The sequence below is a fragment of the Gymnoscopelus braueri genome (assembly GCF_963280865.1).
Source record: "Gymnoscopelus braueri genome assembly, chromosome: 9".
NCBI classification, from domain to species: domain Eukaryota; kingdom Metazoa; phylum Chordata; class Actinopteri; order Myctophiformes; family Myctophidae; genus Gymnoscopelus; species Gymnoscopelus braueri.
The window spans coordinates 25,829,399-25,856,715 of NC_137610.1; the positions used below are offsets into that span (position 1 = coordinate 25,829,399).

The 27,317-nt window shown below is 42.2% G+C and overlaps 2 protein-coding genes across 2 annotated transcripts in view; both read right to left on the reverse strand.

Moving 5' to 3' along the window:
- The window catches only part of dusp8a (dual specificity phosphatase 8a), an 88,304-nt gene extending 82,456 nt beyond the window's left edge, over positions 1-5,848 (reverse strand). Inside the window, exon 1 of the mRNA XM_080436744.1 lies at positions 5,749-5,848. The gene's annotated coding sequence lies outside the window, so the exon portion shown is untranslated. The remainder of the gene's footprint in view (positions 1-5,748) is intronic.
- Positions 5,849-13,134: 7,286 nt separating this feature from the next.
- Positions 13,135-27,317, reverse strand: ptpn5 (protein tyrosine phosphatase non-receptor type 5; the record flags this gene model as incomplete). Its single annotated transcript, XM_080438094.1, has 12 exons — positions 13,135-13,228; positions 13,670-13,783; positions 16,137-16,297; positions 18,400-18,510; positions 19,260-19,397; positions 19,674-19,753; positions 19,905-19,989; positions 22,623-22,815; positions 23,437-23,735; positions 24,458-24,553; positions 25,502-25,621; positions 26,991-27,317. 12 exons carry the CDS (start codon positions 27,315-27,317, stop codon positions 13,135-13,137), a joined length of 1,818 nt encoding a protein of 605 aa, XP_080294220.1.

A 27,317-nucleotide genomic window follows, 5' to 3' on the forward strand; every position in this document is an offset into this window, starting at 1 on the left:
GCTTATTTTCACAGCAGACACAAAGAGTCTCCTTTGTGTCTCCTACCAGAACCGCTGCCTACTGGTCGGCTGGTCATCAAATTATTGGCTTTAGAATGCTACAAAAACGAACTAAAATAAAAACCTTTTGGGGTGAACTATCCCTTTAACTCCTGTACAGTTAACATGCAGTTAAACAGGCTGGCACACAGAAACCCCTAAAATAAAGGGTAGCCATTAAAATAGGTTAGCAGGACGATACCCAGCATGCAGTGTGGGAGCCGAGCTGTGCAATCACAGTTACACCCCCCCCCCCCTCCCAGATCCTTACACAATAACCATGAAGTGATATTTCACATTCAAACGACCCCATTTTAACATCTACTCTGGCTTTTGTGAACACCCCAGACAGTTTTTAAGTTGCTTGATTCAATATTTAGATATTGTCCTAATAGTGAGGGGGCGTGTTTTTTCAATTGCTTTTTTCATTCATTTTATTTTATTTATTTTCCAAAACATATATTCAAAATAATAATAAAAAGACTATTGAAAAAACACTGCCCCCTCTCGTATTAGAAGGACAATATCGGTCACCAGAACCAAGGACGAGTGTTTTCAATGAATAACATGGAAATGGAGTTTGCAGCTACAATGGGTTTGAATAGGAAGGGGGCTGATAAAATGAAAATCAAATATCTAAATACTGAATCAAGCAACTTAAAAGTTTTGCTCACAAAAGCCTGAGTAGGCATTAAAAAGACACCAAACATGTTTGAAAGTGAAATATCCCTTTAAACAAACCAAACCCATCATGGGTGTTGTCCTGCAAAAATTTGTGCTACCTAAGAGAAACAGATCCCCAGATAATGTCATAATTCGGCGGTGGTCTGCTGCTGTGAAAAATATCTATTATGCTTAAAAGCGGCACAAATGAGCTCTGTAACAACAATGACGTTTGAAGACCCAGAACCAACCCCTTCCTGTATGTCCCACTGCACTGGTTCTCAAATATTTTCATGTCATGGACCCCCAAATTTGATGTGTATGTGGACGCTGACCCCCATCTCAAAAATTGCAGATCTACAAACTTGTGCTGCACGGCAAGCTTGTACATCTGCTATTTTTGAAAATGTTTGTAAACTTTTGAATAATTTTGATTTTTTTTTTTTACATAAATCTTCTCTTCTAGGGGGTCCCTGCCACAAAACCTTTTTAAATGGGGGTCCGCCAAATACATATCAATTTGGGGTCCTTGGCACGAAAAAGTTTGAGAACTACAGAAGTACATTGCTTTGCTTCTTGCACCTTTTAGCCCAGTTAGACATGGTTCTTTTTTTTCACCAGAGTCTTTGCTGCAATACCAGCAGACTGAGCAGAGTGCTAGAACAATGTGCAAAGAGCAGAATTCACAGCATGTGCTGTTTATCCCGGTGTGAGATTCATACAGGTATAGTGTTATCAGTGCTGAGCGATAACATTGAAATACCACGTATTATACTAACATAGACCAAACAACTTTAGAACGGAAAGAGAGGAAATCCACAGTTCTCCGTTTGCCCTGTCAAATAGTGTTCATTCAAATAAATCACGCACAGGTCCAACTGTATGGCTTTGCTGTATGGCTGTTACACTCTTTAAAAGCCTCTTATATAGTTGCTGTCGGGCAGAAACGTCATCTCTCCAAACTGTGTTTTTTTTCGTAAATTCATGCCCTACTATCATACTACAGCATAGTGAAAAAAGTCTTTCTACGAGATCACGGCGCATCTCGTCGTGATGCGTTAATGAGCTTGTAGTCCCAAAATTGGGACGCCAGGGTTAGGGTCAGTTGAGAGTTTATAACAAAAAATAAGTAAAAGAAAATGCAACCTCAAGTCTTTTGTTCTGTCAAATATAATGTCAATAAGACAAAGTTGGAGGAAGTAACCTTATCTCTGCAGGAGTGGATATAATCCGCCACCAGAAGAGATACCCACCCCGTTCTATAAAACCTATGAGCTAACTGAAGCATGAGGGATTCACCTCAATGATGCCATATCGCACAGTGGGGAGAAAGGCAAACACAAAGAGAGCAACTGGAGGACACCCAGCGCTGAGGTAATATCATCCAGGTTATTCATTAACCCCCCTGCATCACGTCATCTATCTGTGGCCACGGCCTTCCACTACTAGGCTGAGAGAAGACAAGCTCTGGGTCTCACACTACCAGAGGAGAGGCATGGGAACCGTTTGCTACACAATAAACAATTATGTGTCAGACAGCCACCACCTCATGCGCTCTCCTCTTTCTCTTTCCCATCATCTCTCTCTCTCTCTCGTCAGGCCAAAAGGGGTGGTTCTCACTCTCAAACATTTTCATGTTAAAGACCCAAATTGATATTTATTTTGCTGCAAAGCCAGACCCCAATCTGAAAAGAAAGACCCCCATACCATTTGATGTGATTGATTAGTGATCAATAAGAAAATCAAGATTCAGGACCTGAACTTGGGTTGCAGAAAGATTACAAAATGTCAATGTTCAAACATTGTGCCAATCATTCTGACCGTCAGGCACGGCTACTCTGAAACATTCACTCACATCTGATACACCGACCTCCCGAACCCAGGTCTCCTGCAAGAGAAACCACACATCTACCCCTCATCCAAAGAGGAGGGAGATACCAGGCTTCTATTCTGGCCTTCAGGCACAGCTACTCTGCTACGCCTGCATTAAAGGAGCACTTCGCCCATTTTCAACCTTATCTTCATATGATTGGTCCTCGCTAAAGCTCATTATAAGATGGCACAACTTCTGTCTATTCACTCTGTGTGTCATCGGTGGGCTGTGGACCGTTCAGACACCTGCCTACCAATGACATCATCAATGGGGATTCCAAGCAAATAGAAACTACAGCCTTTTACCTTCCTGGAAAGTTAGCATGCTGAAATAGAAGGAAGTGTTCTTGCATTGATTAAAAAAAGAAGTTTGAAATCATGTTTGAAATGACCAAATGTGGGCGTGCCTTCAGATCAGGAAGTAGGCCGCGCTTTAACAATAGTGTCCTCGGAGCCGACAAAACCACGGAAAGTTAGTAACATTTTAACTTGCTCTTTCATCATAGAAACAAACATGGGCTTATAACCAAAACGATCCATGTTCTTTGGGAGAAATGGTGTTAGTGTTCCGTGGAGAAATATTGTTAGTGGGAATGAAAACATAGGCGCACCACCGGAAGTGGAGGGCTGAAGGCATGTCCAAACCCTGGTTTCCAGCCGCATACAGTAGGTCTAGTTAATCAACCTCCCCCCAGAGTCAAATGCAAAAGTAAAAAACGCTGGGGCCGCTGTTTTTCCTTTTTATTTGACGATGGGTTCCCAGATTGGAAATGACCAAACCTACCTACCAATGATGTCACTGGTAGAAAGGTGTCTGAACTGTCCATAGTACTCCTCTGAGACACAGACCACAAGAAGACAGAGAGCATTACTGAAAACTACAGTAATTCTAGGAAGATTTTTGAAAATAGGTGAAGTGGTCCTTTGAGAGATGATAGAAATCCAAACTACAGCGTGTAGCCTCTCTCAGTTTCAGACAGTTTCTTGTGATTCATGACCATTAGTGACATCATGGCCTATGTGCTGACATGAGGCACCATGAGTTAAAGAGGAAGCACAAACACAGACCTCTATACTTTTTGTGTGGATGCACAAACATGACTCTCACATGCACACGCACACTTACAGTATCAGCACATGTGGACCTATAAAACAAGTTCACTGATGTAAACAAATAGATATTGATGGTGGAAGGGAGAGGGGGGGGGGTGTACCATTGGAAACCAAATCTGAATGGAAACAGGTCCCCAGGACTTTTTTTGTGTAATCCTTAATGTCTTACTGTACCACGTGCTGTTTACATTTCTGAGTCTGACTAATAAAGTATTCAATCAATGAATCAATCAATAGAGAGACAAGTCACTTTAGACTTTCATACAGCATGACTTCTCTGTATAATCATCTATTGTTTTAACCCATAGATCCCAAACACTGGGTCGGGAGGGACACACTTTTGGGACGTGGAGACGTGGACCCATTTTTATGGGTCGCGAGTAAATATGCCTTTATTTTGTTTCCTTTTTTTTAAATATATATAAAAAATAAAATAAAATAAAATCTACAGATCTACAGTCTCAAGCTAAAACGTTTGGGAACCAGTGTTTTAAACCATTCTCAGTATGACTATGTATGCCTGCCCTATTTCATAGATTACACAGCTTTTATTGTTACTGTGTGGTGGTGGCATGCTGGGATGTGTGTGAGACACAAATAAGACATAAAAAACAATACTACATGCAACACAAGATGTGCTATTAATATGTTATTTTGTAGATCGATTTGTGGTAAGCCTGATTTTTTTATATTGTGGTGATGGGGCAGTGCAAATAAATCTATTAATAGAACATCACAATTCTCCTCATCTGGTGTAGGCTTACAGCCCCGTGGTCCCAGTGTGCCTGCTTAACACTACAGTTAAATACTCTTAATCGCCTAAAAAGGACTAAGAAGAGGTAAATAATAATAATAATATTAATATAACAATGAGACTGATACAAAATGAAATACATAATAATATGCACGATTAGCAAATCATACTGCTTTATTGAAATAAGCAGCGAGATATAGCCTAATAATATGCATGAATAGCAAATCATGCTTTATTTTTTATTTATCTTAATTTATTTATTTTAAAAATTTAGAGTAGCCAATATTTTTTTCAAATCATGCTTTATTGAAATAAGCAGGGAGATATAGCATAATAATATGCACGAATGGCAAATCATGCTTTATAGAAATAAGCAGGGCCAGGGAGATATAGCCTAATAATTCAGAGCGCGTGTATTATTATTATTTTGGACCCAAAACAGAGATGACGCTAAACATATAAATAATAAGACGTTGTATGATGGCCATGCAGGGCCTGATAATAATAACAATGCCTCATGGCTGAGCAGAAAGCCACGGAGGGAGGAGGGAAGGGGGGGATGAGCGCTGTAGCGCACTAGAATAAACCAACACAGAATAAGAATAGCACACAGAAGAACACAGATAATACGCTACTGCATAGCCTAATACTTCCCTGCGATAAGTATGCCGAAAATAGCCATGGTATTTTCTAACAAATACCTTGAGAATAATGCTCCAAAACGCATGGCTGTTTGAACCGCAGATTCATTTGTTGTTGTGACGTATAGATAGAGCGTGCGAAAAAATAAAATAATCCACACTGACAGACACCCAATGAAACATTTGCACTGCGAAAAATTAAAAGCAACATTAATATATAAATACAACGTTTTCATACCGAACCTACCTTTAAAATGACGCGACGAGAGACGCTGCTGTTGGGGAAATGAATCGTCGGTATCAGGCTATAAAAGCGCTGATTTGGAGGTTTAAATTCCCATTATAAATAAAGGCGGAGGGAGGAGGAATGCGCACTGAGCTGACGGACTGACTAGTGACGGACTAGCGGCGGAGGAGCGACGCAACCACGCCGGGAAAACAGAACAGATCTACAAGCTCACAACGTTGTGAGCTTGTTTAGATCTGTTCTTTTTTTCCGGCCAGCGAGTATAAACGAGGCTATAACTGCCTCTGCTATTGTATTATGTAATAAGCTACAAGTATTCTGAGGGGGAAACAATATTTGACGGGTCACTTTTCTAATCGATACGCGGCCGCACACACACACGCACACACGCGCATGCACGCACGCACGCACACACTCACCTCTTGTCTCTCCTCTCTCTCCGCAGCGGCTTGTTAGTGCAGCCTTGTGTTCAGCTGTCCTCCATGTGTGTGTGTGTGACAGCTCTAGCGTTTCTCCATGACACACACACACACACACACACACACACACACACACACACACACGTCACACACACAACCACGCTATGGGGGGAGGATGGTCACTTCAGTGTTTACTTGTCATGGGGTCGAGGGCAAGGGGGACACACTGTCTACTACAGTCAGTGCTACAGCTCTGACACTATACTGTCACTGCGTGCTGCGCAGCAGCGACGCAGGGAGAGAAGTTGAAGTGACACAAGCATTAAAGTGCACCGTCCAACTGCTGGCTACGTTCCAGTTCGTGCGGGGGGGGGGGGTTAGTTTGTGGTTTGATTTCTAGGATAGAGATTTAGCACATGCACAGGTATTAAACACATTTTCAAAACAACTTCTGCTTTTTTGTATACTATTTAAATCGTTTTGGAAAACTATTTGTCCCAAAAAAGAGACGGCAAAACCCAGAAAGATTGCTGTTTGTTTCAAAGCTACCCTCACCAACAACATGTGCATTATATAACTGTCTGCCAGTTTTTCCCAAGTTGCAATGTGATATAGCTCTGTTTACACAGTGCTATAGCCTATACCCAGTGGTGTAAAGTAACTAAATTCATGTACTCAAGTACTGTACTTAAGTACAATTTTGAGGTACTTTTACTATACTTGAGTATTTCCGATTTTCAATACTTTTACTTCTACTCCACGACATCTCAGAGGCAAATATTGTACATTTACTCCACTACAATTATTTGAAAACTTTTGTTATACTAGTTGTAGATTAATTATTATTACATAACATACATTAACCACTTCAGCCCTATTTAAACTTTGGCTATTTGAAAATAGCTGATCTACAAGCTCACAACACGTTGCGATCCAATGCGTTGTGAGCTTGTAGATGTGTTATTTTTCAAAAGATGTTTTATACATTTTATACTTGTGAAACAGCTAGGATATTCTGCCTAATGACTACTTTCACTTTTGGTACTTTAAGTGCACACCTCTCCAACTGTATATACTTTGACCAGTTTCATTTATTATGTTTTTGACACTTGCTTTGACAATGACGTAAACGTATATTTTCTCACGCCAATAATAAAGCTCCTCTGGTTTCTAGGATAGATTAGCACACATGCTAGGCTAAGGTATATTAGCTAGCAGAGGGGGAACAGGACAGAAGATGCACTTTAGCACTTAACATGAACTAGGGATGAGGTCATGGTTCAGAAGGGAGAGAGAGAAAAGAAGGGGGGGAAAAGTCCGGGCTGACGTCAACGTCAGCCAATCGGAAGCGGCGGCTCAGGGGCTGGTTGACGTCAGCCTTCTGATCCGTAGATTAAAGCACACACTGGCTCTTAAAGGAGACGCGCGCACATTTTTAACTGACTGTTATTTCAACATTCAACATTTATTTTATATGTAATATACCCATAGAACTTTACCCATATAATAGGTACACAAGATTAAAATTATCGACATATAACAATAGGAATAGCAATAAAGTGACAATAACACTAATAGTAGATCAAAATGAAAAAATAATAGTGACTAGCACACTGTGTTAGGTGCCTTTGTTGTGTGTGTGTGTGTGTGTGTGTGTGTGTGTGTGTGTGTGTGTGTGTGTGTGTGTGTGTGTGTGTGTGTGTGTGTGTGTGTGTGTGTGTGTGTGTGTGTGTATTCATGTCAGTGCCTGTGTGTGGGATGCTAATAAAGTCACATGAAAACATACTGCATATTGTATTGTATATAGTGTCACCTAGTGGTTGTCGTATGTAACTACTACATGTTGTAGTGCATCAGGAAATGTTTGCAGGTCCATTATCAGATATTACATTAGACCGCACGCACATGCACACACACACACACACACACACACACACACACACACACACACACACACACACACACACACACACACACACACACACACACACACACACACACACACACACACACACACACACACACACACACACACACACACACACACACACACACACACACACACACACACACACACGCCCCCCCAAGAAATAGACAAAAGACAGAGGCACCGGTTCATGAAAATCTACTTTAATTTTGGATGCAAAACCTCACAATTTAAAGCAATACTGTAGCAGAGGAGAGGAATACTGATTGCTGGTTGATTGTATGTCTGACTGTTTGGCTGTTTTGTCATCCCCACTTTGATCACCAGAACAACAGGTTGTGCTGGAAAAAATTAAAAACCTAAATGCACTCCAGAATTTCAGTCAAGGTCAGTGAACATTATCAGAGGCTAATGTCAGCAGGTTTGGGTCTCCTCTCTGATTCATTTTCAATCCCACTTCCACTTCTCTCTCTAATATGGTATTGTGGCAGTATTTATGTATTAATGTATTTACCACTTAACCACAAAAACATTTCTAAATCATAAAAAAAGTTGTCCATCTACAAGCTCACAATGAGTTGCACCTTGTATATCTGCTATTTTCAAAATGTTTAAGAAATTATTTCGTTTTCATATATTTCTTTTTTTCATTTATAATTACGCTAAAGTTAAAGTGCCTAACATTATTTTCCTTATTTAGATAGAAGAGTGTAGAGAGACAGGAAGCTGAGGATTGGGGGGATATTACATGCAGCATGAGATCGTCTCTGTTGGGTGGAAACCATTATGTCCAAAACTGTTACTGTTCAGGATTCAAATTCAAAAGCATCAAAAGTAGCAGATCTACAAGCTCAAAACGTGTCGCGTTTCAAGCTTGTGGATCTGTTACTTTTGATGCTTTTGTGTGATGCTGTAGTATGATCAAGTAGGGCGTTAATTTACAAAAAAACACAAAAAGTTAGAAAATAGAGATAGGAGATTTCTGCCCCCCGACAGCGACGATTTGGTGGCAGTGGCTCAGGTGGTAGAGCGTCCGCTTGGGAATCAGAAGTCTTCCGGTTTGATTCTCGGCTTCCCCTGGGTTAGTGTTGAAGTGTCATTGAGCAAAACACTGAACCCCTAACTGCTCCTGATGAGCAGGTTGGGGCCTTGCATGCTTTCCTCTGCCGTGAATGTGTGAACGTGATGCACACTGTTAAGCGTGTTCGATAACGGTGCTGTGTATAAATGCACCATTTTACCTTTAGAATCACAGGTATGTACTGTGTGTGGTCGATGCACTACTCTCATCCTTTCAGCCCCAATCTGCAGGCTCATTTCGTTGCTGTCGGGCAGAAACCTATTATCTCCATATTTTAACTTTTTGTGTTTTTCTTTGTAAATTAACGCCCTAATTTATCATATTACTACAGCGTCACACAAAAGCATCAAAAGCAGCAGATCTCGAGCTTGTCGATCTGCAACTTTTGCTATTTGAATCCTGAAAAGTAACAGTTTTGGACATGTGAGGCTTCCACCCGACAATCGATTTGATGTGTGTGCATCAGCATGAACACAGTGCTAAAAATCTATCCTCTGATAATGTTAATTTCAGTTGAACTGATGTTTTTCAATCAAGAAAGGTGGTTTGATTATGATTTTTGTCACCTACAAAACTGTCAACACTGTTTTTAGCTGCCTTTACACATATAGCACTAATTTCTCACGTTTAAGTTTAGTGTAGCCTGGAATCACAGATGGAAATTGAGTGGGGACTGTTAAAACTCAGTCTGAGGTAAAATTCTTCAAGAAAACAAGATTTTCTTCTTCTTTTTTTTTAAACAAACACAAAGCAAAAGCATATTAAAGCAAAGCCTAGAGGCATTAAAGTAATAATACTGAAGACCCAACATAATCGATTATTTTTTTCTGCTTGTAAGGTAACATAGGTAGTTATCACATTTTTGTTCTGTCAAATCTTGCAATATAAACCAAATGGTTTGACCCACACAATATATGAGCTACATTCCATAGTGGTGTGAACAGAAATATACACAAGGCATCTACTCGAAAGGATTGTATCAAAATGTTCTAAAAATATCTCTGGTTGGTTTCACAAAAGCAAACAGTATCAAAAAGCATTGGGCGAGAGCAAGCAGTATCATAGGCTAAAACCGTTACACAACGAAAAGCTGGACAACCAATCACGTCGCTTTGATTGTGGACCTATGCAGTCCCATACAGCACATGCAATCCATTAAAACTCAACATAGTCAAAAACACAATACAGAAAAACAAAACAAAAAGAAAACAGCTGAACATCGGAAAGACAACCTTAGTTGGTCTATTGTGCTTCATACGGATTAGGCTCGGCCTATAGCCTGATTTATACTTTGTCGTATGACAGATGTATAAATTAAGCATATATATCTATACAACAATCATGGGCTTCTCGGTTCACGCATGTGTTCAGGCTACTGTTGAAAGCAGAGGCATCACACAGCCAATAACCCTGAGAGGGAGAATCATGGCCACGGTTGATATTGGCTATCCACTTAAGCCCTAAATGGTCTCTGTCGGATGGAAACCTCATACGTCCAGAACAGTGACTTTTCGGGATTCAAATTCAAAAACAGCAAAAGTAGCAGATCGACAAGCTCAAAACGCGTTGCTTCGCGCCGCGTTTCGAGCTTGTAGATCTGCTATTTTGGATACTTTTGTGTGACGCTGTAGTATGATCAAGTAGGGCGTTAGTTTACGGGGGAAAAAATGGAGATAAGAGGTTTCCATCCGACAGCAACGATATATTTTATACTATACTTAGTTGACTGTATTCCCATGGGTTACATGGGAATACGTAAATATCCCATCTATCCCATCCCATCTAGCCATAAAGACCCCATCTACAAGCTCACAACACACGTGCTGTGAGTCTGTACTGTAGATACTGTATTTCTGTTACTTCTGGCGAATGTTATCCCCCTAGAATAGAGATGAAAGGGGTTCAAGTGGCTATATGGGACATAACGTGTGCATCTCCAGCTATTTAGACGGAGACACACAGTTCATTATTCAATATCCATCAGCAATACTTACCGTACAAGGGTATACACTTCAGACAACCTATTGCATCAGCTGTCTTCAGCGTTACGTTTCCCCTTGGAATGTATCGGTTCGCAAACCTTGAATGGGATACTTGAGCCAGATTCTCCGGACCTCTCCATTGATTTCTCTATCTCTAATGGTCTGTTCTATTTCGAGACCGCGCCCCCTCAGTTCGCATTGGCTCTGTGAAACCTCCGAGTGTAAGTCTATTACTGTAAACATCAGCATGGGCCATGGAAACTGCACAGACAGCATGGAAATATAGTGATACTGTAGACCGCACAGAATGCCTAATTAGTTAATCGTTAGTTAATAACCTAATTGTTATACATTCCTCTATGTTCCATAACATTGTACATGCCTCAGTTATTTTATTTTTTAATCTTTTTAATTAACACTTAGCACCATGCAACCTGAAGATGAAGAGGGTTCTTAATGCTTCAAGAGTTGAAATTGGCCTGCTTTTATAAGGGGGATTGTGTTTTTACTTTGAAAGGAGGATAGGTTTGGTCAAAATGAGGAAAGGGGGGAATTGGTCGGGGCTCAATATTTCAAGAAACGTGTCCCTCAGTGTGCAAACTGAGTCACTGTTAGGCTGGTATTTGTTCTGTTCTGTAGAATCACATCTAAAAGCTGGCACTTAATGGGCCCTTATTATTTGGACAGACTCTGTGACAAAGAGCTTGCCATTATTCCTCACAGGGGAATCGGTAGGGAACTTGTGTGCATGTGTGCGTGTGTGTGTGTGTGTGTGTGTGTGTGTGTGTGTGTGTGTGTGTGTGTGTGTGTGTGTGTGTGTGTGTGTGTGTGTGTGTGCGTGCGTGCGTGCATGCGTGCGTGCACCGGGAGTGATTATGCTGCACCCCCACTATACGTGATATAGCTGTAAATACAGCATGATGCCATATGGCGGTTTTTAAGACCAGTCACCAAATGAGGCCTGACTGAGACTGACTTGAGACTCATGAATGGCAATGTGACTCGCAACTTAGTTGTGCACATGAAAAAAAAAGACTGGTACTGATTGATTCTAAAGTTTGATTTACTCAATGGAGCAGAATGGATGTATCAGGCTATCTGAAAGGACACCTCAGTGGGGTCTTTCTGCACGATAAAGTTAGTGCAGATCTCAAGTCAGCAGGTCAATCCCATCTATCTTGGATAGAGATTCACCACTTAAACCCTATATGGTTGACCGGAGTCCCTCAGGGCTCTATATACTAGTGCCTTCTCTGTTTTCAGTTATTGTGGGGAAAGCTTTTGCAGAAAATAGCCGATCGACAGTGGTGAGCAATCTGCCATTTTCTGCGAAAGCTTTCCCCACAATACGGATGCTGGGGTTTAAGCGGTTAAAGCTACAATCCAAGACTTATTCGAATGACTAGAACATATGATTTTAAACAATCTGAATGGAGAGTATGTTAATACAATATAACTAGCACATCTGGAGATGGTCTTAGTACTCTTCCATTGAGAAATGTAAACCCCGGTGTCAGGTACAGGTACTGACAGGTTGACAATGTCAACATCAAAGTTAATTGAAGCTGACGGCACACCAGATTTATAATGGTTTGGACATTGTTGCAATTAGCTCACTCCGTCAGGAGAGGGAGACAACTGACAAATGTATGGATTGTAGCTTTAAAGTGTGGTTGATCTTGTTAAACGATGACATTGCAATGATGCTGGGTACAGTAGTGTCGTCTACACCAGTGGTGGTACGGTGTGTTTGTATCACCAGTGATAGTACAGTGTACAGTGGTGTCTACCATCAGTAGTGGTACGGTGTACAGTGATACAGTGTACAGTGGTGTCTACCATCATTGGTGTCTACCATCAGTGGTGGTATGGTGTACAGTGGTGTCTACCATCAGTGGTGGTATGGTGTACAGTGATACAGTGTACAGTGGTGTCTACCGTCAGTGGTGGTATGGTGTACAGTGGTGTCTACCATCAGTGGTGATAGTGTACAGTGGTGTCTACCATCAGTGGTGATAGTGTACAGTGGTGTCTACCATCAGTGGTGATAGTGTACAGTGGTGTCTACCATCAGTGGTGATAGTGTACAGTGGTGTCTACCATCAGTGGTGATAGTGTACAGTGGTGTCTACCATCAGTGGTGGTAGGGTGTACAGTGGTGTCTACCATCAGTGGTGATAGTGTACAGTGGTGTCTACCATCAGTGGTGATAGTGTACAGTGGTGTCTACCATCAGTGGTGATACAGAGTACAGTGGTGTCTACCATCAGTGGTGATACAGTGTACAGTGGTGTCTACCATCAGTGGTGATACAGTGTCCAGTGGTGTCTACCATCAGTGGTGATAGTGTACAGTGGTGTGTCTCGGTGTGGGTGGAGCTGCCTGTGGCTCTCATCCTACTCCTCAGCGTTGTGGTTCAGCTGCTTCTCGTACAGGCTGAGGACGTGGTGCACGAACTGGTACTGCTCGCATGTCTGGATCATCCCACCCCTGTGGCATACACACGCACGCACGCACCCACACACACGCACACGCACACGCACACGCACACACAGAATTTCATATCAATGCAGGATAAATATCTCACTCCAGCCGGAGGCGGGAGATTATATTTTCACCCCTGTCTGTGTGTTTATCTGTTTGTCTGTGAGCAGCTAATCTCAGATCGGCGTGAAATGTATTTGCACACATACTCCCTGGAGGCCAAGGAAGAACCTCTAACCCAAATTTTTCCAAATTTAAAAAATAAGCCCTCTTAACATTTCGGCCTATTACTCATGAACCGTAGGTTGTACAATACATTTTGTTCCCCCTGGATTCCCCCCCCCCCCCCCCCCCCGACAGACCCCATTTTGAGAACCACTGTCACAGAAAAACAGACAAACCCTGATGTGAGGTTCACACTGGTGAACGGTGATGGTTGTTTCTCACCTGTCCAGACGGAGCTGGCAGGTGGTCTTCAGGATGTCCACCACGCCCTCGTACCTCAGCTGTTTGCACAGGATGGAGGTGGCAATGAAACAGCCTGTCCGGCCGATCCCAGCACTGCAGGGGAGAGGGAGGAGGAGGAGGAGGAGGAGGAGGAGGAGGAGGAGGATGGAAAAGAGAGAGGAAAAAAGAGACAGTGAATAAACAAATGTGATGCAGTGGTTCTCAAACTTTAAAATTTCAAGGACCCTGTTTTTACACTGGTGTCTTTTTTGATCTATTCCTTTAAAAAGGTCAAATCAATTTTCTCCTTTCCTTGAGCTCTCTAGGTAGGGTTTTACGGATGTTATATGGTTGTCATTTGTATTGTGTTGTATCTGTCATTCTGGCAAAGCTGTGTAATATCTATGCCTCTTGGCTAGTTCACACTTGTAAGAGACTTTAGTCTCAATGTGGTTTTATATTGGTTAAATTTAAATGAATCAAATAACTCTGAGAGTACAAATGGAACTAACTGTACACTCAAGATCTGTAAGGGTCCATTTAGAACCCCCTCTAGGAACCCTGGTGGTCCCCTGACCGCACTTTGAGAACCACTGGTATGATGCATTGATTGGTGTATTGATTGGCATTGATCCCAGTCATTCTATTAGAGTAAAAGCTTCCCTTAGGAAATCATGTACACGCACTGCCTGTTAGCAGCCTGTGTGTCAATGTCAAGGACACTGACACAGGTAACCTTATATCTTTACCACACACACATGTTTATTATACATCTTTATAACCTAGGAGTAAGAACCTTGAGCAAGGTTCTTACTCCTAGGTTACCATTATTTTTATTTGTATTCTAATTCTAACTATTATTATTAGCTGTCACTGTTCACTCAGTGAAAACACTGAGTGAATCTGCACAAAATGTTTTTTTTCTGTACGATTTTATATCCACCCAGAATATTAGGCTTAATATTGAGAAAGACTAAAACTATTTTCTCTATGATTTTTGTTTGTTTCAGTTAGTTTTTTAAACACACAATAAAGTCTTTTTTTTAATTTATTATTTAATATATCCCTGCTACAGAACCAGCAAGGGTTGTTGTTGAATATTCAACCCAAACTTATCTCAACCTGTTCTGGATCAGGGCCCACCACTTGAAAGCGTTCGCAGCCCACCCATCTGACCACTTAACACGGCAGCCGAGTTAAGTTGTCAGATGGGTTGCACACATTTTCTGAGCATGATGATTATTTTAATGATCAATCAATCGATTGTGTTCCAGCTTGGATCTAAAGTAGTATACTTTAAGTTCCTGTTTATTTATTGGTATCGCAAAGAAATATATTTTTTGTAAGTTTTAAAGAAAGAAATCATGAAATTTGTTTTTACATTATTTTGTTATTTATCGTTAAAATCGTAGTGTTTTGACAATTATTTGGGGGTCCACTTGCAATACCCTCGCGGTCCACCAGTGGTCCCATGCCCACTAGGTTGAGAACCATTGCTCTAGAGCTCTGCTGTGGGAATCAACAACAGGGCTTATACAGGTAGGAGTGGTGCTTTAGGCTACGTAATATATGACCCTCTGTGTCCTTGTTAATCACACTGGCAGTAATGTACACCAGGAAACTTAACCCTTTCAGCACATATCTGAGTATAGCACATTTAACCGCTTAAAAGCTTTAGCTGAAAATAGCCGATCGACAAGCTTGTCGATCTGTTATTTTCTGCGAAAGCTTTCCCCACAATAGCAGAAAACTGAAAATACATTAGTCCAGAGCCCTGAGGGACTCAACCATACTGTATAGGGTTTAAAGTGGTTAAAAGTGGGTGTTTTGGTGTGGACATTTTAAAATATATATCTTCGTAAACGGAAACGACGAACAGATGACAGCTTCCTTTTCTTGGCTTTCGGGGGGTGTAGTTCCAGACTCAATATAGCATTCAGAGATGGTTGCCCACCATTATTTGATATTGTTTGTATTTCATTGATATTATTGTGTGTGTAGGCTACTGTTTATTAGATTCATTGATTGGCAAAAATACATAAATAATACAAATGATTACCTTGGAGGGATGGGGCCCCCAAACCAATATCAACCATATCAACCACTTTGTTTGAACGAGCCTATGGTTTGACCACAATGCCGTGGGTTTGATTCCTGCCCTGTGCAGTATTTGGCTTATTGATTTAATATAGTTTCTGTCGGTTGAGAACCTCAATGAGGTTCTCAACTGACAGAGACGATATTAAATAAAATGTTGACATATTATGTCCTAAACAGTTACTTTTCAGGATTCAAATTCAAAAATAGCAAAAGTAGCAGGTCAACAAGCTTGAAAGGTGTCACTTCGCACCGCATTTCGAGCCGGGTTTCAAGTAGGGCGTTAATTTAAGAATAAACACAAAAAGTTAAAATATGTAGATAAGAGGTTTCTGCCCGACAGTCTGTCCCCCTTTGTGAAGAACGTCACCTGCAGTGGACGATGGTAGGACCGCTGTTGGGCGGAGCTTCCTCCCTGGCCCTCTCCACTTCCTGCACCAGCTCCAGCAGGGGCGGGGCTTTATCCGGTGTCTTCTGATCAGGCCAGGAGGTGTACCAGTACTGTCTGAGGCTGCGCTCCTCCCCTAAACACTGACACACATACATACAGTACAGAGATGATGGTCAGATAATATCGTCACTGTGTCCAAAACCGTTGCTTTTCAGGAAATGTAAAAAAAAAGAAAAAAAGAACCTGTGTTCCAGTGGATGTTATTCTATACATTCTGTTCATGTACAGTACGTACATCCCAGTTGTTACCGTGGAGTCGGTTGCTATGGCGACAGTAACAGCAGATGAGGGAGATGGCTAAGGGGAGCGAGGGGTTATTAAAACCAGATATGTAAGCTATTTTTACCCAGGAGTACTGTACCATAATCAAACCTCGTACAACAGTTAATCCCAAATAATCATTTTAATCGATTATTTGAAAGAAATATATTTTAAATGAAATAATCAATGTCATTACAGGCGAAAAGTAAAAAAAATATACATAGTGTAAACGCTTTGCACCACAACATTATGAGCTTGTAGATCAGCTATTTTTGATTATTCGATTAATCGGGGGGAAAAAAATCTCGTAGTTGGGGGCTCAGGAGGTAGAGCGGCCACTTGGGAGTTTAGGATGTTCCAGGTTCAATCCTGGGCTTCCACGTCGTTACTGTCGGAGTGTCCTTGAGCAAGACACTGTCTGAACCCCAAACTTCTCCCATTGAGCAGGTTTGGTGCCTTGCATGGTTTCCTCCGCCGTCGGTGTGAGAATGTAATGCACATTGTAAAGCGCTTTGGATAAAAGGCGCTATATAAAATGCACCATTTATCATTTCGAGGGTGGAAACCTCATCCTATATTAAAATTGCCTTAGTATGTCCAAAACTGCTGCGGATCTTCTACTTTTGATGCTTCTGTGTGACGCTGTAGTATGATCAAGTACAGTATAAATTTTCGAAAAAACACAAAAAGTTAGAATATGGAGAGAGGTTTCTGCCCGACATGCAGCGTCGATTTTATTTTATTGTTCGAATAAATCGCTAAGAAAATCCCCAGAGCCTATTTCTGTCCATTGTATTGGAAATATTGGAGTTGTGGAGGAAAGACAAACACAAACCACAGCGAGCCAACAAATAACAAGCTTTCACCTCCTCCTCCTCCTCCTACACATTATATAATGATCCCCTGGCTCTCTGCAGTCCCACCACAGGGGAGCATTTACTCAATTATCATGCGTGGTTTTCTAAGAGGCAATGTCCCTGAATCAGTGGTTCCCAACCTCTTCTGGATCAGGGCCCACTTGAAAATCCTCAAAAAGCGTTTGCAGCGGCCCACCCATCTGACCACTTACTTAATTGGTCAGGTTGGGAATCGCTGTCCTATAGCCAAGCCTAAAGTCTCGTCGGTCCGTTAAGGGTGCATTTGATCACTATCATGGACCTACGAACTTTTAAAGGCATAGTATGTAACTTTGCCCTGTGCTTAAATGACAAAACAATACATATTGTTTTTACCCATCATTTTCCCTCTATACCAGCAGTTATCAGCTACTGTAGTAGTGTGGTGGTGTTTACCTGCAGAAACACACTACCCTCTCGCTGTATTTTGTATATTCGGTTGTTGGTTGTTTTGGTAGATGAGGGGGTTTTTGGGCTACCAAAACAAACAGTGAAAACACTGAAATACAGCGAGAGGGCCATGTGTTTCTGTGTAGCAGAGTGGCTCACAACCTCAACCCGATGGCCTGAAAGTCTAATATCTCCCGACCAGCTATAGGGAATTCCCTTTGGCTTAGTGGTCACACTGTTGGCTTTCCACAAGGGCGACCCGGGTTCGAATCCCGGGCGTTACATTGTTGCCGTGACCCTGATCGGGTTTCCCCGTGGGAGGAGGTCAAAAGGGGGGTGAGTGTAGCAGAGTGGCTCACAACATCAACCCGATGGCCTGAAAGTCAAATACCTCCCCCAAGCTATAAGGAATTCCCTTTGGCTTAATGGTTACGATGTTCGTTTTCTTGTGGGTTACATCTGCAGGTAAACACCACCACACTACTCCAGGGGCTGATGACTGCTGGTATAGAGGGAAATGATGGGTAAAAAAATGTATATATTGTTTTGTTATGTAAACACAGGGCAAAGTTACATACCATGCCTTTAATGTTGGATGTTATTTTACATAGCTAAGGGTCGTCAATCAGTCTCACCTTCAGGGTGAACACCCTCAGGCTGTAGTCGTCCTCTTGGGTCACCGTGACAACGGTGATCTGGATGCCCTCGTGGGTCACAGTGTCCTCGGGCCAGTACTCTGCACATTTCTACATACACACACACACACACACACACACACACACACACACACACACACACACACACACACACACACACACACACACATGTTTGTATTACTATGCTTTCGAGGACATCATCATCTTAGATGCCGATTTTATGAATGCCATTTTTTTAATTTACCGTAAGCCTGAAGCCTGAAAAATAACTGATCTACTTAATTCTATCTGATGTGGTAAGATATTTATCCATTCATTCATTCATCCAAAATATCCTAAAGTGAGGCAGTTTTGGAATGTAGTATTTAGCGACATCAATAAAGTATTTGATACTCAAGTACCACAAGATTTCAAGACGGCTATTCTAGGAATTGTGCCGACGGGTTTCGAAGGCAGGAAGAATATTTACCTCCTTCAGATATTGTTAACGGCAGCCAAAAAATGCATCACAATTAACTGGTTGGGTCTGCTCCCTCCGACCCCTGAACAATGCTTGAATAAAGTCAAAGAGATTAGAGATATGGAAAGAATCACTTATTTGGTGAGGCTACAAAGCGAGCAATTTACCAAAAAGTGGACGCCTTTTGCACGCATTGAGTTTTGATACGATTTATAATTTTTTTATTTTATTTTTGTATTAATATTGTACAGAAAGACTATTGTGAATATGAAGCACTATTATGCATAAATGAATTGTCTCTCCTGATAATAACAATAAAAACAATAAGTTGCAAAATATATCCACCCATCCATCCATCCATCCATCCATCCATCCATACCTCGTTCTTCTCCTCCAGGTTAGTGATCATAACGATAATGGGACATCTCTCCTCCCACACCATCCTCCAGAAGTCTCCCACCGTGTTGACAGTGGGACCCTGGGTGGCAATGTAGGCCTTCTCCTCATCTCCATATCCCTGCACACACACACACACACACACACACGTGCGCGCACACTGTCAATGTACGCTTTCTCCCCGCTGACTGTGAGAGTGACAACCTCTTATCTCCGTATTTTAACTTTTTGTGTTTTTCCCGTAAATTAACACCTTATACTTGATCATACTACAGCGTCACACAAAAGCATGAGCTTGTAGATCTGCTACTTTTGCTATTTTTGAATTTTAAAAGTAACAGTTTTCCACCCGACAGAGACGATAATGCTAAATAAAAGCACACACCAGTTGACCTACTTTTAAGTAATTAGCGTTGATGTAAGTAGTGAGGAAGTCCTCTTCGTCTGGGGACTTCAGCATCACTCTGCTATGTGTGTCTGGAGACAGATCATAGAAAAACACGTACCATGATGACAAGGACAAACTGGTCTACATGCTGAAGCAATACAGATCTAAAAGGACGGGCAAAAACTGCAAATAGTCCACATGACTGCTGCTATTTATTACCCCTGAAGAAACTGTACTTACTGGGTAGAATGGTTTTATAGCGGTTCTTTCTCACCAGTCCTGGGTAGTTGTATTCCTTCGGGTCCACAAAGTTCATGGGAGTTTCCTGCCAAATGCACAGAGAACAATGATACAGTAGATCAGTGCTTCTCAGACTTTTTTTTCTTTTCTTCTCATGTCAAGGACCCCCAATTCCCAAAAATATGTATTTGGCCACGGACCCCCATCTGAAAATATTTTGTGCCAGGGACCCCACATACAAGATTTGTGTTGTTCAAATATTTCACATTTCCCTGATTATTTTCCAGATTTTTTGATCTACCAACTCACAACACGTTGCATTATGACACGATGTGAGCTTTTAGATCGTCTATTTTCACATACAGTAGCTTATGTACAGGGTTAAAGTGATTGAAGTGATTTTGATGCGATAGTAACACATTTTGCTAGTGGACCCCCTGGGGCTCCCCGGACCCCACTTTGAGAACCACTGCTGTAGTGTGGGGTCAGGGGACCGCCAGGGGTCCTTGGGGGGGGTTCCAGGCGGTCCCCAGCGAAAGTAGTTAACATAGCATCACAATCATTTTAACCACTTTATCCATTTATATGTTGGCTATTATTGAATTTTTCTAAACATTTGGAATATATCCAAAGTATTTGGAAAATGTTGAATAATCTTTCTATTTTTTTTACATAAATCTTCTCTTCTGGGGGTCCCTGGCAAAAAAACTTTTCAGATAGGGGTCTGTGGCCAAATACAATGAATTCATTGCATCACGACATGCAAAATGCACATCGGGATTTCTTTTTTATTTCTTCCACAATAGGGGGGCTGTAGCCAGAGACTATATGACTATTTGGGGACTTTCTTTCAATGGCATTGAAAAGTTTGAGAAAACCTGGCCTGCATGCTACATTATCAGACCTAAATTTACCTGTCAAAATATTGTTTGCCCATAATGACTGGCTATCACAGGTTTTGTAGCATGTAACATGTCATACTTTGTTTTGGATACACCGGTATCTAATGAATAAATACAAAATATTAAAAGTATTTTTAAGTACTCCAGTACTTTAACTCAAGTAAAACTTTTTACAGAGCAACGTTCACTTGTAATATTTGAACCAGGAGTATTATCTATACTTTGACTCAAGTACTGGCGTTGAGTACTTTGTCCACCAATCTAAACCATGTTTTTTGCGTGCGATGGACTTGAGTACAGACAGAAGGTGTGTGATCTGTTTGCCTGGCAGACAATGGAATCCTCCATGGGTTTTGGGGTATGCAAATAAGTGTGCAACCATCCTCGCTTCGCCCACTGACAGACACAGAGCTGAGGCTTACGGGAGTGGAGTGGGCAAAGTTCCACTTGGCTTCATGCTAGTGTGGATTTCTTCCATTGTTATTTGTTATTGTTTGTTTTGAATATGCCTACGGTTATCTGTGTGTGTGTGTGTGTGTGTGTGTGTGTGTGTGTGTGTGTGTGTGTGTGTGTGTGTGTGTGTGTGTGTGTGTGTGTGTGTGTGTGTGTGTGTGTGTGCGTGTGCGTGTGCGTGTGTGTGTGTGTACTTGAATAACTACACTTGTGAGGACCAAATGAGCCCATAAGAATAGTAACATTTGAGAAATAGACATCGTGAGGACCATTGTACTTAATTGTCCTCGACTCCTCAGTAGAGAAATTGTAGTTTTATGGTTATGGTTTACCATTAGGAAGAGATTCAGGTCAGGATTAGGGTTAGGATTAGATATTTAGAGGTTAAAGGGATATTTCACTTTCAAAAAAACTTTTGGTCATTTTATCGTCTACTCATGCTTTTGTGAGCCCCCAAGACCGTTTTTAAGTTGCTTGATTCATTATTTAGATAATTGATATTCATTTTATCAGACACGCCCCCTTCCTATACAAACCCATTATAACTTCAAACTCCATTTTTAACATGTTAGATTCATCAAAAACACCCATCCTTGGTTCTGCTGACTCACCCTGCCCTCCTAATACGTGAGGGGGCCGTGTCTTTTCGATTACTTTTTTCATTTATTTTATTACATTTTTTTAATGTATTGAATTTTTTTCATTTTCCAAAACAAATATTAAAAATAAATGAAAAAAGTTATCGAAAAAACACGGCCCCCTTGCGTATTAGGAGGGCAGGGTGAGTCACCAGAACCAAGGACGGGTGTTTTTGATGAATAATAACATGTTAAAAATGGAGTTTGAAGTTATAATGGGTTTGTATAGGAAGGGGGCGTGTCTGATAAAATGAATATCAAATATCTAAATACTGAATCAAGCAACTTAAAAACGGTCTGGGGGGCTCACAAAAGCCTGAGTAGACGATAAAATGACCAAAAGTTAAAAAGGAGTTAGGATTTGAGTTATGTCTGATTTATAGTGCATTAGTCTCATGTAGTTGTGAGCTTCTTTCGGCTTTACAGTTAGCATTAAAAATGGAAGAAGAAATTGCTAACCTAAAATTGTCCTCACAAGAATAATAATACAAACCTGTGTGTGTGTGTGTGTGTGTGTGTGTGTGTGTGTGTGTGTGTGTGTGTGTGTGTGTGTGTGTGTGTGTGTGTGTGTGTGTGTGTGTGTGTGTGTGTGTGTGTGTGTGTGTGTGTGTGTGTGTGTGTGTGTGTGTGTGTGTGTGTGTGTGTGTGTGTGCGTGTGTGTGTGTGTGTAGGTGAGTAGGTGGGTATATACTGTAGGCTGCTAGCATGATAGCGGCTCCACTCACATAGAACTCGGCCTGCAGGGCCTGGTCCTCCAGAGCTCGTGTGTGGAGCTGGGCACGGGTCAGCGTGTGCGTCCCCTCCCTCAGGTACTCCTTGGCGGACTGGTCCCTGGGAGACAGCTGGGCCCCGTAGCCGTAGGGCTCCGTGCAGCCCGGGGAGCACATGTCCAGGGTCAGGGACACGTTGGAGCCCCTCCTGCGTGGGTGGGATCAGGGAAATGCACCGAATGGCCCAAATACAGTTTTTAAAAAAACTTTTATTTACCTTCATTTTACAGCAACCTCCTGTACAGTGCACACACACACACACACATACACACACACACACACACACACACACACACACACACATACACATACACACACACACACACACACACACACACACACACCTAGGCCACCGCTACCCCAAAATGCATTGTATTGTACTGTATGTTTGTTTGCACACCAGTCAAACACAGAAGTATACTGTAGTGTATGTACAGCCAGTAACACATGGATACAGGATGATCACGTCTGTCTGTCTGTCTGTCTGTCTGTCTGTCTGTCTGTCTGTCTGTCCGTCCCTCCCTCCCTCCCTCCCTCCCTCTCTCCCTCTCTCACACTCTGTCTGTCTGTCTGTCTGTCTGTCTGTCTGTCTGTCTGTCTGTCTGTCTGTCTGTCTGTCTGTCTGTCTGTCTGTCTGTCTGTCTGTCTGTCTGTCTGTCTGTCTGTCTGTCTGTCTGTCTGTCTGTCTCTCTCTCTCTCTCTCTCTCTCTCTCTCTCTCTCTCTCTCTCTCTCTCTCTCTGTCATATCATCCCACAGTACATCTCTGACCTCTCCTGCAGTCCCACGGGTGTGACGCTGAGGCACAGAGCGTCCCCCTCTGCCCTGGTGTCCTGGCCGAGGTCAAACACAGGGGTCTGGGGCTCGGGCTCCAGGTCCAGCAGGTCCTCCTGGGCGTCCGTCCACTCGGACAGCGTGAAGGACGGCTGGCGGCTCACAGACTGTCTCCGGTTGTTGTTGTTCCCGCTGTGGTCCCTCGACCCCCTCGCCGCCGCTGGCGCCTTCGCTGGCGCCGCCGCCCATAACCACCAGCTGTAGTTGTAGTAGTACTTACACACCAAGTGCACTATCTGAGGAAGAGACAGACAGGATTTTTGGAGGGGGGGGGTCCTCAGATGATTTGCTTAACCCATTAAGACCGGGAACGCACCTGTGTCATTTTTAGATGAGAGAGGCAAAAACGTTGAAAATAGCCGATTTACATGCACACGCTATTTTCAAAAAATGTTCCGTGGAACCAAGTGAAACTAAATGTAATCATGTAATTCCTCAACTCCCACAATTCCAAGTGCTTGTCAGGGTGGGGGTTATTTTGGAGGGTCGCAGCCTGAAAAGGTTGAGAACCACAGCATCAATACAGCAATCTGAAAGTCAACGAAAGAATCGATGGAATTTTTTGCATAATCTTTATTTATTGTTGTCTTAAATCTTCTCTTCTGGTGGTCCCTGGCACAAAAAAAAATCAGATGGGGGTCCCATGGCCAAATACATATCAATTTGAGTGTCCTTGAGACCTTAACACGAAAACATTTGAGAACCACTACCCCAGGGTGTCATGGCACCCACTTTGAGAAAGCACTGCTCGACACCACAATAAGTAGGTCAGTTCTACTGCTGTCAGGTCAAATAAACCTTAAAGGAGGGAAACCCTGCACTGCACTGCACTGCACTGCCGCTAACCCAGCGTCACAATGCTACAGTACAACATCATACTGTATGTTTGAAACAAAGCTGAGATAACAGAGGGATCTTAATGTGAGCAATAACAGATTCAGTGTGGGGAAGGTTTTACCATGATCACAAAGAGGGCAATGCCAAGCCATCCAGTGGAGTGGATGATCCAACGGTGCTTTCTACAGTCCACCACCTCCATCATCATGCTCAGGGTCTAGAGAGAGAGAGAGAGAGAGAGAGAGAGAGAGCGAGAGAGAGAGAGAGAGAGGGAGAGGGAGGGAGGGAGAGGGAGAGGGAGAGGGAGAGGGAAAGGGAAAGGGAGATCGGACCAAAGAACAGAGAGGCCGAAATTATGGTACTGTATATTAAGGTCGGGTCTATGATGCATTATAAGCATATTTATAATGCATTATATTGCATTTATAAGGCATTATAGAATTTGTTATAAATGTTTATAATCATGTATGACAACTTATAACAAGGTTCATGACATATTATAAGTGCTGGTCATAATGAAAGCTCAGTGGAACAGCACATTATAACTACCTTGACTTAGTTAGTTGTAAAGTGTCTTTGCTATAACTTGTTATGCATAATTATAAAATTTTTATAAAATTTATAATGAGTGTTATGAAGCCTTATAAGTGCATTATAATGCATTATAAATGTGATTATAATGCATTAAATACACAACCTTTAAGCGGCACTATGTAACTTTTTTTTATGAATACAATTACATTTTGTCCAATCTGTATGGTAGAGTATGTTAATACAATAATAACTTATACAATTGGGGTGGTTGTATTTTGTCTCCATGCTCTTCTATTGAGACATTAGATCGTGTCAAAGGTCATGTCTCACCTAGACACAGGATCTGACACAAAGTTTGACCTGATGGTACCTGAGCAAGCAGGCCGGCTCTATTAGCTCAATGGTAAACATTTCAGCACTTGAGCAGGAAACCGGGTTCAAATCCGGGTTAGAAGAGAAAAGTTACATAGTGCAGCTTTAGGTAAAGTGTTACGGAATTTGTTTTAAATAATATTATTGTATATTGTATATTATATTATCATTGCTGCATGTGCTCATTCTCATTTTAACTACTTAAGCCCTATTCTTTTATACTTTCAAAAAGGTGTTTGCGCTGTGCTGTGATACTCACATCCCCCAGCAACGGGTTGCAGGACATGAAGAAGGCCATGTAGAAATCTATGACCTGCAGGGTCTTATACATGGAGGACAGGGGCCCGTATCCCAGCATAAAAAAATACACCCAGTAGCCCTGCAAGAGGACAGGACAGGACACACACACACGCACGCACGCACGCACGCACGCACGCACGCACGCACGCACACACACACACACACACACACACACACACACACACACACACACACACACACACACACACACACACACACACACACACACACACACACACACACACACACACACACACACACCCATATGATATCATGGGAATGCCCCCTTTTATGCCAATATATGGAGATCCCTGATGTCACCAGAATATGCCCATATATGGGCATGCCCCCTTTCGTGCCCATGTATGGAGCTGACTGATTTGTTTGCGCCTGATGCCATGACGACACATTGAGGTAACACACTTGGGGATAGCCTTATATGGTTATGGCTGAGTCATAGTGACATCAACCGCCCACTCTCCCTTTAGCCTTTAGTTTAAATATAGTATAGATTGCGGTATCAGAGATAGAAACTGGTATCAATGCCTGGGGTTCTAATGCATACAGTACCAAACCGGGGTTCCTTGAAATGAAGACGTTTGAGAACCACCAGAGTTGTTGACCTACCCAACCCGTTCTCACTCCCAAGGCGTCAGATTTTGCTGCTCTGTCAGTAGCCCTGAAACGTCAAGTTTTTACATGTCGGGACGCCCTGAAAGTCAAGTTTTTACATGTCGGGACGCCATGGCGATGTTGCATGTTGACAAAACTATGCCTTAACCTAACCCAAACCCTAACCCTAAACTCACAAAAATATACCTAAACCTAAACCTAACCCTAATCCTAACCCTGACCCTAACCTCACAAAAATGTGGAAATGTGGAAAGAAAAGTCTACCCACAGAGGGATTCGATCACAGAAGCTTGCAGGTTACTAGCGAAGCGTTGCTACCAGGTGAGCCACCAAGGCAGCTCGCCAAACTCTTGATCGCGTAGTATTTGAAGCTCCAATGCGTACCTTTTAGTTTTTGTAGTCTTATAGTAACGCATTAGGGAGTGAAAACGACAGAGCGGCAATAACAGACACCTATCTGTGAGAATGTGTTGACCTACCATCAGTGGTGGAAAGTAACTAAGTACATTTACTCAAGTACTGTACTTAAGTAAAATATTTAGGGACTTTTACTTTACTGGAGTATTTCCAATTTTCAGTACTTTTACTTCTACTCCTGCTATTTTCAAACATTTCAGTACTTTTACTTTTGATACTTTAAGTACATTTTGATACCAATACTTCTGTACTTTTACTCAAGTACATTTTGAATTCCGGACTTTTACTTGTAACAGAGCACTTCTACATGGCAGTATTGATACTTTCACTTAAATAAAACAAGTGAGTACTTTTTCCACCACTGACTGACGCCTATCTGTGATAATGTGTTGACCTACCAGGAGCTGCTGCAGGGCGAAGGCAGCGGCCCAGCAGTGCACCTCAACCAGCAGGGCGGTCATCTTCTGGATGAACAGCTGGGTCTCCCTGGGCGTCGGCTCCTCTCCGTCTCTTAGGCCCTCGCCATCGTCGTCATCATCCCCCCCTCTGGGGACTGCTTTAAGGGCCACTTCCGGTTCAGGGGTCCCTCCTCCTTCCCCTGTTCCGTCTGCATGTGTGTACGTGGTGGTGGTGGGCTCGTCCAACCAGACGGGGTCTTCATCAGGCTTCAGGAAGATGGAGTCCTCGGTGTGGGAACGGGTGGAGCTGCTCAGCCGACGGGTCAT